At 61.5% G+C, this 12,324-nt stretch overlaps 1 protein-coding gene across 1 annotated transcript in view; it reads left to right on the forward strand.

Moving 5' to 3' along the window:
* LOC307108636 (ATP-binding cassette sub-family A member 13-like) overlaps window positions 1-12,324 on the forward strand; it is a gene marked incomplete at its 5' end in the record, with an annotated part of 92,612 nt that overhangs the window by 37,899 nt on the left and 42,389 nt on the right. The window contains 5 exons of the mRNA XM_079786778.1: window positions 674-892; window positions 3,952-4,148; window positions 4,906-5,063; window positions 5,159-5,389; window positions 8,619-8,727. Coding sequence (XP_079642904.1) covers window positions 674-892; window positions 3,952-4,148; window positions 4,906-5,063; window positions 5,159-5,389; window positions 8,619-8,727 — 914 coding nt within the window. The remainder of the gene's footprint in view (window positions 1-673; window positions 893-3,951; window positions 4,149-4,905; window positions 5,064-5,158; window positions 5,390-8,618; window positions 8,728-12,324) is intronic.

Raw genomic sequence — 12,324 nt, forward strand, 5'->3', positions numbered from 1 at the left:
TCCATGGGCCTGGCTGGAGCCGCGGCCCCGCTGAGCACCGGCTAGTGTGTGCAGTGGAGAGTGGCCGCCCAGGGGCCACTCTCAGGAATAGCCACGGCGCCTGGTCCCGCCTGGTAGCGACCAGGGCCCCAGGCCACACCTCTCCTGCGGGCAGAGGGCTGCAAGCGGCCCTGCCGCTCCGAGGTGCTCTGACCGCGTCCCTGCAGGTGTGAGGAAGGCCACCTGGGCCACCTCGGGGTGTCCCTCCCAGCAGCTCTCAGAGGACAGGCTCCAGGGCCAGTTAGCAGATTGGTCGGCACTGTTTAAACAAAAGCCCTGAGGCCGCAGCAATGGGAACACCCGCCCTACGGTCCTGTCCTCGGAAGGTTTGAAATAGCCCAGCAAACAGCTGATCACGAAGGGCATCGGAGTGCAGTGCACGCACCGGGGTGCTGAGCTCCCATGACTCCCCGTGCCCCTCCCCCCAGCCCCCGGCCCCCGTGCCCCTCCCCCCGGCCCCCGTGCTTCTCCACCCAGCCCCCGTGCTCCTCCCCCCGGCCCCCGTGCTCCTCCACCCGGCCCCCATGCTCCTCCACCCAGCCCCCGTGCTCACAGACCCAGCACGATGCCCACAGACCCACCCCGCACCCAACCCGGTGACCTGGGCTGACCTGCTGGCGCGTCTTCTCCGCAGGTCGCTGGTGACAGGGCTGCACGCGCCCACCTCTGGAACCGTCCTCATCGATGGCAGGAACCTGCAGACAGACTTGGCCGTGGTCAGAAAGGAGCTGGGGGTGTGTCCTCAGCGCGACGTCCTATTGGACAGGCTCACTGTCCTGGAGCACCTGCTGCTCTTCGCATCCATCAAGTCGCCGCAGCGGACCCGGGCGGAGCGACGGCAGCAGGTTGACAAGTGAGTGGCGGTCCCTTTTGGGCGGGGGGGGGGGGGGGTCCCTGCCTCTGTGAGTCAGTGAAGGGAACAGAAGAGACGCTTCAAAAACATCTCAGTGCCTTCATCCCGAGAGGAGAATGAGCCAGCAGCTCCTAACGGGATGGTGGCACGGCCACCAGCACTGGACCCGGAGGAGCGTCTCGGGGAGGACGCCACTTGATGTGGCCTGGAGTGGGGACGAGGACACAGGTGCCGTGGGCGGGGCTGTTGGAGTGAGTGCCGCGGACCCGGGTGCAGGGGGAGTCTTGAAGTGAAAGGCAGGGCGCCGGGCCCTGGGGTGAGGACCAGGAGTTGGGGCTTCGTCGTGCAGGGGTCACTGAGGTCAGGACATGATCCTGTGACCAGAGCGGAGGGCGGAGCCCAGAGCCAGGCCTCCCTTGAGGAGAGAAGAGAAGTTGGGAGACCTCGCCAGGCCTGGGTCAGGGGTGTTGTTGGCAGCAAACTCGGCGACTGGAGCTGCGGACGCCCTGGGACCCGCGGGAGGCTGCTTTGTTCGATGGTGATGGGCAGTCGGGGCGTGTGCGGGTGGACAACGGGAAGGCTAAGGCCCGAGCCCTTGTCACTCCACTCGAAGAGGTTGGAGAGGTGAGGAGAGACCAGCAGGGAGGAGGAGGCACGTCCATTAAGGAGGTCAGGTGCACAGGATGCTGTTGAGGGCCCATGAAGTGAAGATTGAGAAATGACCTCTGGATGGAGAATGCCGGGGTCATCGGTGACCTCCGTGGCATGTTGAGGAGGAAGGTCACATGGGTCAGTACGGAGAGGAGGAAGGAGTTTTGCTGCAAAGGAGCGAAGAAATGGGACAGGAGAGCGATGGGAAAGGGAGGCGAAAGGCGGCGCCACCAGGACAGCGGTGAGGCAGAGGAGGGTGACGTGGAGCCTCCGTGTGGCGGGAGGGACCCGGGGAGGCAGCTGGACGCGGCCGAGCGTGTGGACTTGGAACCCACAGTTAGAGGATGGGGTTTGAGGGGTTAAGTGACTGCGGAGGCCGGTCAGCAGGCAGAAAGGTGGTGTCAGGAGGGACGGGAGCCTCTGCAGGGGGCCAGGGCGGGCCGGGCTGTGAGCGTGAGGCTGGGGGAGGGGAAAGCACAAATGGAGGGTTTGCTTAGTAACAGCTGCGTTTGCGTTTGAGAGCCTCTGGCTTCCTGCGACGAGATTTCTGTTTTCTCAGCCTCGGGGCCGCTGGTTAAAGTGATCAAGGGGGACCTGGTAGCTTCACTCCCCGCTATGTGGGGGTCACCCTGTGTGGGGATCACACATGTGGGGTCACCCTGTGTGGGGTCACACATGTGGGGGTCACCCTGTGTGGGGTCACACATGTGGGGGTCACCCTGTGTGGGGATCACACATGTGGGGGTCACCCTGTGTGGGGTCACCCTGTGTGGGGATCACACATGTGGGGGTCACCCTGTGTGTGGTCACACATGTGGGGTCACCCTGTGTGGGGTCACCCTGTGTGGGGGTCACACATGTGGGGGTCACCCTGTGTGGGGTCACCCAGTGTGGGGATCACCCTGTGTGGGGGTCACACATGTGGGGTCACCCTGTGTGGGGGTCACCCTGTGTGGGGGTCACACATGTGGGGGTCACCCTGTGTGGGGGTCACCCTGTGTGGGGTCACACATGTGGGGTCACCCTGTGTGGGGGTCACCCTGTGTGGGAGTCACACATGTGGGGGTCACCCTGTGTGGGGGTCACCCTGTGTGGGGGTCACCCTGTGTGGGGTCACACATGTGGGGTCACCCTGTGTGGGGTCACACATGTGGGGTCACCCTGTGTGGGGTCACACATGTGGGGTCACCCTGTGTGGGGGTCACCCTGTGTGGGGGTCACACATGTGGGGGTCACCCTGTGTGGGGTCACACATGTGGGGGTCACCCTGTGTGGGGGTCACACATGTGGGGGTCACACGTGTGGGGTCACCCTGTGTGGGGGTCACACATGTGGGGTCACCCTGTGTGGGGGTCACATGTGTGGGGGTCACCCTGTGTGGGGTCACACATGTGGGGGTCACCCTGTGTGGGGGTCACACATGTGGGGGTCACATGTGTGGGGTCACCCTGTGTGGGGGTCACACATGTGGGGTCACCCTGTGTGGGGGTCACATGTGTGGGGGTCACCCTGTGTGGGGGTCACCCTGTGTGGGGGTCACACATGTGGGGTCACCCTGTGTGGGGGTCACATGTGTGGGGGTCACCCTGTGTGGGGTCACACATGTGGGGTCACCCTGTGTGGGGGTCACCCTGTGTGGGGTCACACATGTGGGGTCACCCTGTGTGGGGTCACACATGTGGGGTCACCCTGTGTGGGGGTCACCCTGTGTGGGGGTCACACATGTGGGGGTCACCCTGTGTGGGGTCACACATGTGGGGTCACCCTGTGTGGGGGTCACCCTGTGTGGGGGTCACACATGTGGGGGTCACCCTGTGTGGGGTCACACATGTGGGGGTCACCCTGTGTGGGGGTCACCCTGTGTGGGGTCACACATGTGGGGGTCACCCTGTGTGGGGGTCACCCTGTGTGGGGGTCACACATGTGGGGTCACCCTGTGTGGGGGTCACATGTGTGGGGGTCACCCTGTGTGGGGTGTTGGCAGAGGCCCACTGGGAGGGAAGGGCCGGAACAGTGACCTGCTGAGAGGAAGCACCGTCCTCTCCCAGCGGGTGTCGTCGTCATGGGGCCCCTGGAAGGCGGGGACATGCCCTGCGTCTGTGATGGGGGCCCCGCCCTGACGGTGACGTGGGGACGGTGACGAGGAGCTGAGGGGAGCTGAGCTCGTGTGGGGTCAGGAGGGGCAGGAACATGAGACAGACACCACCCTCCGCCTCGTGTCAGGCAGGTCCTATCAGGGCCTGGTGCTTTCTGGGACCCGCAGTCCTCGGAGCCCCGCGTGGACCCTCGTGGTGCCGCTCTTGTCGGGCTCCTGGGTGGGGGTTGCTGGTGCCCACAGCCTGCGCAGCGCTCACCTGGCCGGGTGCTCGCGGCGGCGTCTGAAGGCAGCAGGCCCGTTCTCATGTTAGGGCTCTCCGGGACGTGGGGCTGACGCAGCACCGGCACAAGCAAGCCCGCGCCCTGTCCGGGGGCCTGCGGAGGAAGCTGTCCATCGGCGCCGCTTTCCTCGGCACGTCGAGAACCGTGGTGCTGGACGAGCCCACCAGTGGGGTGGACCCCTGCTCCCGGCGCAGCATCTGGGACATCCTCCTCCAGTACCGAGAAGGTGGGGCTCCGCGCGCTCTGCTCTCCCTGGGACCGGGCCCCTGCACCGCGAGGCGGCACCACCAGAGACCACCCTGCCCGATGCCAGTGCAGGGACCACCACAGTCCACCCTGCCCGATGCCAGCACAGGGACTGTGTGCAGAGGGCGGTTGGCAGTTGGCCCGTCTGCAGGGTTGGTGCTCCCTGGCCTCCCTCCTGTCCTCACCTCGCCTGCCTGCTCACGGCTGCCCCGCCCACCGCCCAGAGCACTGTGTGTCCGCAGCTCCGGGCTTCCCGGTGTCAGTGCTCCCATCCTCTCACACGCGCACGGTCCCGGGTCTAAAGGCCACCCCTCCTGCCTTCACACGGCGCCATCCATTTTCTTACACAACAGCCGCTTCATGGAGGAGACTTCTCCTCCAGCGCCCGCCAGGCTCTTGCCTGAGGATGCGTCAGGAGACAGGACACCTGGCTCGCTCTCCTTTTTATAAAACGTCTCCTCTGCTCGCAACAGTGCTCCAGGCCTAGAGACGGGCAGGGACACAGGCCCTGTGCCGGGGCTGTTTCTCCCGCTGGGCCCATCTGAGCGCCCCGTGTTCTGAGGGGGGATCTTGGGAGCTGGTCCCGACCCTGAGGCCTGCAGAGGAGAGGGTCAGGGCCGCGCCAGTCCCTTCTCCAGGCTGCTTCTCTCTGGTTAAACACGGTGCGCATCTTGGCATTGCCTGCTCTCCACTGCCTGTGTCAGGCCGGCTCTGATGCCGCCTTTCCTGGGACGCAGGTCGGACGATCATCCTCACAACCCACCACCTGGACGAGGCGGAGGCGCTGAGCGACCGCGTGGCCGTCCTGCAGCAGGGCCGGCTCCGCTGCTGCGGCCCCCCCCTCGGCCTGACCGAGGCCTACGGCCAGGGCCTCTGCCTGACACTCACGGAGCAGGTGACCGGGGCTGCCTCCCGGGCCGGACGCTGACCTCAGCGGGTGTGTGCTGGGGACGCTGCACTCACGCCGGCTGCTCCCGACTCTGTTGACAGCCTTCCGCTCCGGAGCTGGACGGCCTGCAGGACGCGGCTCCCACCACGGCCCTGATACAGACCTACGTCCCACAAGCGTTTCTCAGGGACCGCAGCGGGCGCACGCTGAGCTACGCCCTCCCCAAGGACGCCGACAGATCCGGCTTCAAGGGGCTCTTCCAGGCGCTGGAGCAGAACCGGCACCGCCTGCGCCTGGCGGGCTGCGGGGTCGCAGACAGCACCTTGGAGGAGGTACTGGGGGCTCCTGCCGCTTTGTCCCTGTCCCGTCAGTGACGAGGGTGGGCAGCTGTGGGGAGGGGGTCAGACATCTGTGTTTGTGTTTATTCCAACTTCTGACGTGTCAGGCAGGGTGTAGGCCAGTTCGGAATGCCACACACCCGACCGGCGACTTCTGCTCTTTAAGGGAAGCGAGCACTTCTGTATTTGAGAGCGTGGCGTCTAATTCAGAGCAGCCGATGTCCACGCTGTCAGGGCCGGCGCTGGCTGGCTGGCTGTTTCCTCACGGAGGCGCCTTCCCTTTCACTGCGGACCTTGTTTTGCTCCGGAGCCCGGGCGCCCCGCGGCCCTTACTGGGCAGAGAAGCCGAGCAGAAACCAAGCGCCAGCAGGTGCACACTGCTGACCCCGCCGGCCTCTGCCGGGGACTGACGTCAGCGCGTGTGGGTCACACAGCTGGTGGGGGTCAGACCAGGTCCCCCCTGGGCCGTACCTGACCCCAGGCCAGTTGGTGTGGGGTTGAGGCTGGCTCTGAGGGGCCCGATTCGAGTCTTACTTTCCATTGTTAGAACCTACAGAGGCCTTGAGGGTTGAACGCAGCGGTCGCTGCTGAGGTTAAAGCAGGAGTTGGGAGGCTTGCCCGCGGTCCTGCATTGCCCGGAAGCAGCGCAGACACGGTGGGTGGGTGGGTGGTGGTGGCTCTTGCACTCTAAGCAGTGTCGGGAGCATTAAAGTCCCGCATCTCTTAGGGTGCCAGAGCCCCGAATCCCGCAGTGTTCGCGCACACCAAACAACAGCGGCAGCACCGAGCACAGGCTCCTCGGGTGTCACAGTGAGGGCTCCTCAGCGTCAGCCTTCCTGCCGTCACTCCCGGCACGGCACGCGGCCCTGGGCGTCTGAGGCCAGGCGTTCTGTGGTAGAGCCTGGGCGGGCTTCAGTGTGGGAGGTGTTTCGTCTCAGCGTAGCTTCTGAAAACCCTCCTGATGCTGTGTTCCTTAAATATTTCCTTTCTGCTTACTACTCATTTTTGCTCTCCAAAATATTAATAAAAGTTTAAGCATTTTTATTGATTTCAGAGAGGAAGGGAGAGGGAGAGAGAAACATCAGGGATGAGAGTGAATCATTGATCGGCTGCCTCCAATCCCCCCCCCCCTCCCCCTGCCTTGGGGATTGAGCCTACAACTGGGCATGTGCCCTGATGGGAAATCGTACCTACACCGGCTGGGCTCCGAAATATTTTGATTTATACTTTGCCCATCCACATTCCTTTTGGAAATGCCTTAATCTTCTTCCTCTTTGCTGCTGTTGTTAAAATGTTCGGTTATTTATGAAGTTGCACATGGCAAGATCCACTCCCCTCAGCTCTGACCCTGCGCTTGGGGTCAGGGAGTCACACACTGTAGTGGAGGGGGCGCCGTGCTCCCGCCGCCCTAAAGCGCAGGTCTTCCAGCAGCTCGCCTCCGGCACACGCTCCCCAGGCCCCGCTCATGCCCTGCCGCTAACCACCAAGAAGCCCAACCACAAGCCGCAGAAACAGCCGCCTGGTTCCCGTGGAGAGTCTCTGCTTCTCCCGCTTCTGGCAGCAATTTCCACCTGCTACGCTGAGCGCGTGCTTTGCACATCAGAGGTGCTAATAAGCACCATTGATCAGATTGTGTCTCTCCCCTTTCTCTCCCGCACACAGACGCTAAAAAAGAAGTTGTCTGTGTGAAGGACAGCCATAAGCACAGGATCCCAAACTGTACTTAACAAAATACAGCATGATGCACACGGGCCTGTTTGGGAAAGATAGCTTAAATGGGAACAGATTAAGCACTTAGAGAGCTTTCCTTTGTGTGGGCAGTCTATAACAGCCACTCACCAATCTTGTCTTTCACACTCAACAAGTATTGACTTTCCTGTCTCTGCCTGCTATCGACCACAGTTGGCGCGGCCGCGATCACACGCGCCTGCTTGCCGCTAATCGGCGGTCCTGCCCAGGACGCTGCGAGGAGGGGGCCTGCCAGTCACACCCCGACTCTGCGGCTGGGGAGCAGGTCTCACGCTAAACCGCGGGGCGTGTCTCGTAAACATGGTCCCCAAGTAGACCCCCAGCCAGCGAGGTTAAGTGTGAATCTGACCCCTGCTGTCACCAGTGTCATTACAAAACGGACACTTTCCTTCTCCCGCGAGGACCTGTGTTTGCCAGGCGTGGGCTGGGCCAGGCTGCCGAGGGCTCCCCGGCACAGGGGACCGCTCACACAGCCCCCTGAAGCCACGCGGTCTGCTGACGCAGCTGACGCAATGCACATGGACCGGTTTCAGTGGTGGGTTTGTTAGTAGACCCATTTTTGGAGCAGTTTTGGGTTCGCAGCGATATTGAGCGGAAGGTCCAGACATTGCCCATGCGCCCCGCCCCCACAGCACTGCGTCCCGTGACCAGCACAGGGTGTGTCTTCCACGACTCGGAGGGTTTAGGGTCACAGGCTGGCCGCTGTGAGGTGGGCCGTCTCTGCTCGCCCACCCGCTCTGCTCAGCGGGCCCCTGTGTCTCAGGAAGGATCTGGGCGCCAGATGGGGAGTGTGAGCTCAGACGCCCCCACCTGCACGCAGGGCTGAAGCTCGGGTCCCGAATGACAAAGATCAGATCCAGGGGCCACAAGGGCCTGACATGGTGGTTTACGGTCTGCGGACAATGGGTAAGAACAGGGAACTCCGGGGCAGACCTTGCCCGTTGAGTTCATGTCCCTCTGTCCCTCTGTCCTCACCTCGTTCTTGCTGATGGGGCCCGGGGCTTGGATCCCACCGGATGGAGGTGGGACTTGCGCTCCCAGCACCGAGCAGGGACCTCAGGCCTTCCCCTTACAGGGACGGTCTCGGGGGGGGGGGGTCCACACAGACGCTCAGTCCCCGCGGGAGAAGCCGTGCCCGTCCAGCTCTGGGCCTCCAAGCTGCAGGCACTGCGGGGCGGGACTGTGGGATGGGGCAGTGCTGTGGGCGTGGCTTTGCCGCCTGCGTCTGCTGGTCTGACCAGTCTGCCCGAGTGTAAGGGTCACGGTCAGGCCCCCCCCTTAGCGGCCTGTGAGCTGCCTCTCAGCCTGCCCAGAGCTCAGTGGCCTTGGGGTCACGCCAATGAGAGGAATGAAGACGTGAGTTAGGGTGCTTGGTGGGTATCTTCGTAAGGACCCAGTGGGGAAGGAAGGCCGAAGGAAGCGGTGCGTGTGCAAGGAGCACAGGTAACGTGAAGCTCTCTTCATTCTCACAAAGGTGTTCCTGAAGCTTCTGCCAGACCCCAGCGAGCAGTCTGACATGGCCCCAGGGACGGGGCTGGAGGCGCAGCGCCCGAGGCCCCCGGCGCCCACTCCCGGCTTCCACTGTGAGTACAGAGCGTCGGGGGCTTCCCGGAGGGCAGTGCCTCGACCCCCGCAACGCCCTGGCTTTGAGGTTGAACAGAGAGAGACTGAAGCAGGGCCGGTGTGGCTGGACCGGAAGGAGAGGTTCGAGCAGGAAGCTCAGGGTTTCCCCTCCCCGCCCCGCCGTCACCCTTCCCCTCTCAGGGCTGCGAGTTGGGTAGTTCAGGCGCCTCTGCTAGGGGGCCTCAGGCAGCCTTGGTCTCTGTGTCCGGCTTATGCAGTGCCCTGCGGCCACCCACGCCGTCACAAGGGCCATCCTGCGCGCTGGCCGTGGTTCCAGTAGACCACACTCTCTGTCCATCGCTCTCGGGGGACATGCGGATGGATGGGTCCCACAACTCAGCTGCAGGGAACATGCGTGCAGGCATCTCTGTAAGATCCTGAGGCAGACTCTCTCGGATAAATACCCAGAAATGGGCCCAATGGGTCACGGGGCAGTTCTCTTTAAAAAAAAAATACTTTTAGTGATTTCAGAGAGGAAGGGAGAGGAAGAGAGGGATGGAAACATCAGTGATGAGAGAAAATCATGGGTCGGCTGCCTCCTCCATGCCTCCCACTGGGGATCCAGCCCAGAACTGGGGCATGTGCCCTGATCAGGAATCAAACATGACTTCCTGGTTCATAGGTCGACGCTCTACCCCTGAGCCACTCCGGCCAGGCGGTCATTCTCTTTTAATATTTTCAAGAACTTCCACAGTGCTTTCCACAGTGGCTGCACCAATTCACATTCCCGGCAGCCATGCACAAGCGTTCGCTTTCTGCACACCCTCCCCAAAGTCTGTGCACAGCAAAGGGAATGAGTCAGGGAAACGGCAACCCACGGACTGGGAGGAATCATCCATCTGGTAAGGGGAGCTCCTTCAACTCAACAGCAACCTCTCCAACAACTGGTTAAACATTGGCAAAGGACCTGAGCGGACATTTCTCAAAAGAAGACGTACAGATGGCCAACAGGTGCAGGGAGAGGTGCTCAACCTCACCGAGCATCCGGGCACTGCAGCGGTGCACACCTGTTAGCACGGCTGTCACAGACAATCGGGTGCTTGTGAGGACGGCAGCTGCCTAGGCCCGGCTTCCACTCCCGGTGATTCTGAGGACCCGACGTCCACCGCTTGTAGAGCAGCAACGCTTTCCTCTGCTGAGGGGCCTGGGGTCACTAAAGGCGCCGTGAGAGGCTCCACGCTCAGCGTGTGTGGGAAGGACCACAGGTCCTCGAACGCAGGGAGGAGCTGGGAAATGGTGTGTTCCCTTTAAGGCGTCCCCACGGCTCCTTAGAAGCCTTACCTCTCCCCCACGAGGCCCCGGATTGCGTTGACATTCTCAGCTCTATGGTTTGTCAGCAACACTTCACCTAACATCGTAACCTGTCTTCTCCGCAGTTTAATCCCCGGTGTTTCAGTCCTCGTTGCTACTTCTTGTGCCGACGGAGAGCCGTGCCCACAGTGGTTAGCGGAGGGCCTGCGGCCTCTCGTTGGCTTCTGAAGGATTGTGTTTGCGCAGCCCATCCTGCGCGGCGAGGCGTCGTCCTCTGCCTCCTGAACGAGCTGTTTCAAGTTCTCTGTGTCCCCTGGGCTGAGCCGTGCTGCTAACCCTCAGGGTTGTCTTTCCTTTTGTCCACGTTTCCTCGAACGGGGGCACTGCCCTCCCTGCGAGCTGGTGGGAGGAGCGTGGCTGCTGCCTGTGGTACAGGCCAGGGAAGGCTGTTTCCCACGCTGGTGAAAGCCAGCAGAGAGCTGGCGGCGGCGCTTTGCAGAAAGCAGTCTGCCCAGATGAAAATGGATCGGCTTGGACGTGGGCAGACAAATGCTGGGCAGGTCGGAAGCAGCAGCTCCTGTTAGGGGCTGTGGGGGGTCGGGGAGGTGAGAGTCGTGAGCCCTGGTGGCAGCGCAGACCAGAGCTGCCAGAGCGCGCCAGGTGGTGACAGGCGGCTCTGGTCCTGGGTCAGTGCGGCAGGCACCCAGCGGGCTGTCGTCCTCCAACCGAGCCCCATTCCCTCCCCCACTCCCTCTTCCCGGAGGACAGGCGCCTGGGAACGTCTGAGCGGCCCTGCCCTGCTCCCCTCTTCCAGCCACTCCCCACCTGTCAGCGGCACCTGTGCTGGGCTCCGGGCCGGCGCCCCCTGAGGCTCCCGCCGGCCAAGTCCGTTCTGCTGTGTCCTCGGGCTCACTGACGCGTTGTCACGGTCTGACTCCCTTACACAACCAGGAGCCCTGAGCGTGTTGTTCAGAGAGCATGGTGATCTAGGGCCCAGCCCGTGCTCACGGGCAGTGAGTACCAGGCTGTGTTCCCCAAACTGAACTTGTTCTCAGCCTCTCCTGAACTGGGTGCATTTATAAATGAGACGTTTAATTACATCAATTTTAAGGTTCATTTCAACTCTAAAATTCTGCAACTCAGTGAACACAGAATGATTAAGTTTCTATTTCATAAAATAGGCTTCATTTTTGGAGTAAGTACACAGCACTTATTGATCACAAGATGCCCTAATACTCACTGTGGAAAAAATCCAGAATATTTTGAAGAAAAAATTTAAAGTAGCCATGTTCTTACCACATAAAAATATAAATGTTTAAGTCGGTTGAAGATGCCTGCGCTGCTTTACCTTCTGACTACAAACCATCATGCAGTCACACCGCACAGAGGGAGAAGCCGTTCCATGAAAGGCGGCTTATCCCATGGAGTACGTGCACCCACGTGTGTCTTCCGTGAGCTGTTTATCCTGAGCTGCTCTGTCTCACACCTGGTTCACCTGACACTCTCCTTATACACAGTTCACATTTCCACCCTCCTTTTCGGGGCCATAGTTCCCCTACCGCTCGTTTTACTGGCGGTTAGACATTGCTGAGGGAAGCTGGCCGCCTCCTCCGAACGTGCTTTGTCCACTTCATGGCCCGCAGCGAGCACGCCCCGTCAGCGCGCTGTCTCCTGAGGGCGGGCTCAGCTCGCTGCCGCTGGAGCTCGCTGGTTCAGTCCACCCCGAGGCAGACAGGGAAGCCGTTTCCAGCCCCTTGCTACTGTTTCCTATAAGATGCACCTGCCCCTTGTTTGATATTCTTGATGAATTTCAGTAGACCCAGCTGGTCTCCTGCAGAAAGACTGCGCCTGCCCCGCCCTGCAGAGCCTCCAGGTCTCCCACGCGCCCACCATTAGGGTGAGCCACACTGTGGTCTTTACCCGTGGGTGAGCTGACACTAATGCTGCTCTGCCTCACATAGGCGGGTGTGGGCCCCTTTGTGGGTTGTCTGTAAGCTGCATGTCCATGCGTGCTGTCGGCCTTAATGTTTGAACCATTGAAGCCACCGACACCCCTCCTCCCAAAACACCTTTGCCCGTTTCCCTAAGCGACGGGATGGTCAGGGCCCATGTGGATGCACCATCACGGCTGTGACGGCGTCCTCGGGCGTAATTGTACTCATAAGTCAGACACCACCACTCCCAACAGTTGGGTTCAGCATTTCAGTTCTCTTCGTTAAATTATTCATGTGGATGCTTTTATGAGTTTAGCCACGAATATTTGATTGGTGGTTGATTCGTGGTCATGAGCTATCTTGGCCTTTTAC

Source organism: Cnephaeus nilssonii (genome assembly GCF_951640355.1).
Source record: "Cnephaeus nilssonii genome assembly, chromosome: 12".
Taxonomy (NCBI): domain Eukaryota; kingdom Metazoa; phylum Chordata; class Mammalia; order Chiroptera; family Vespertilionidae; genus Cnephaeus; species Cnephaeus nilssonii.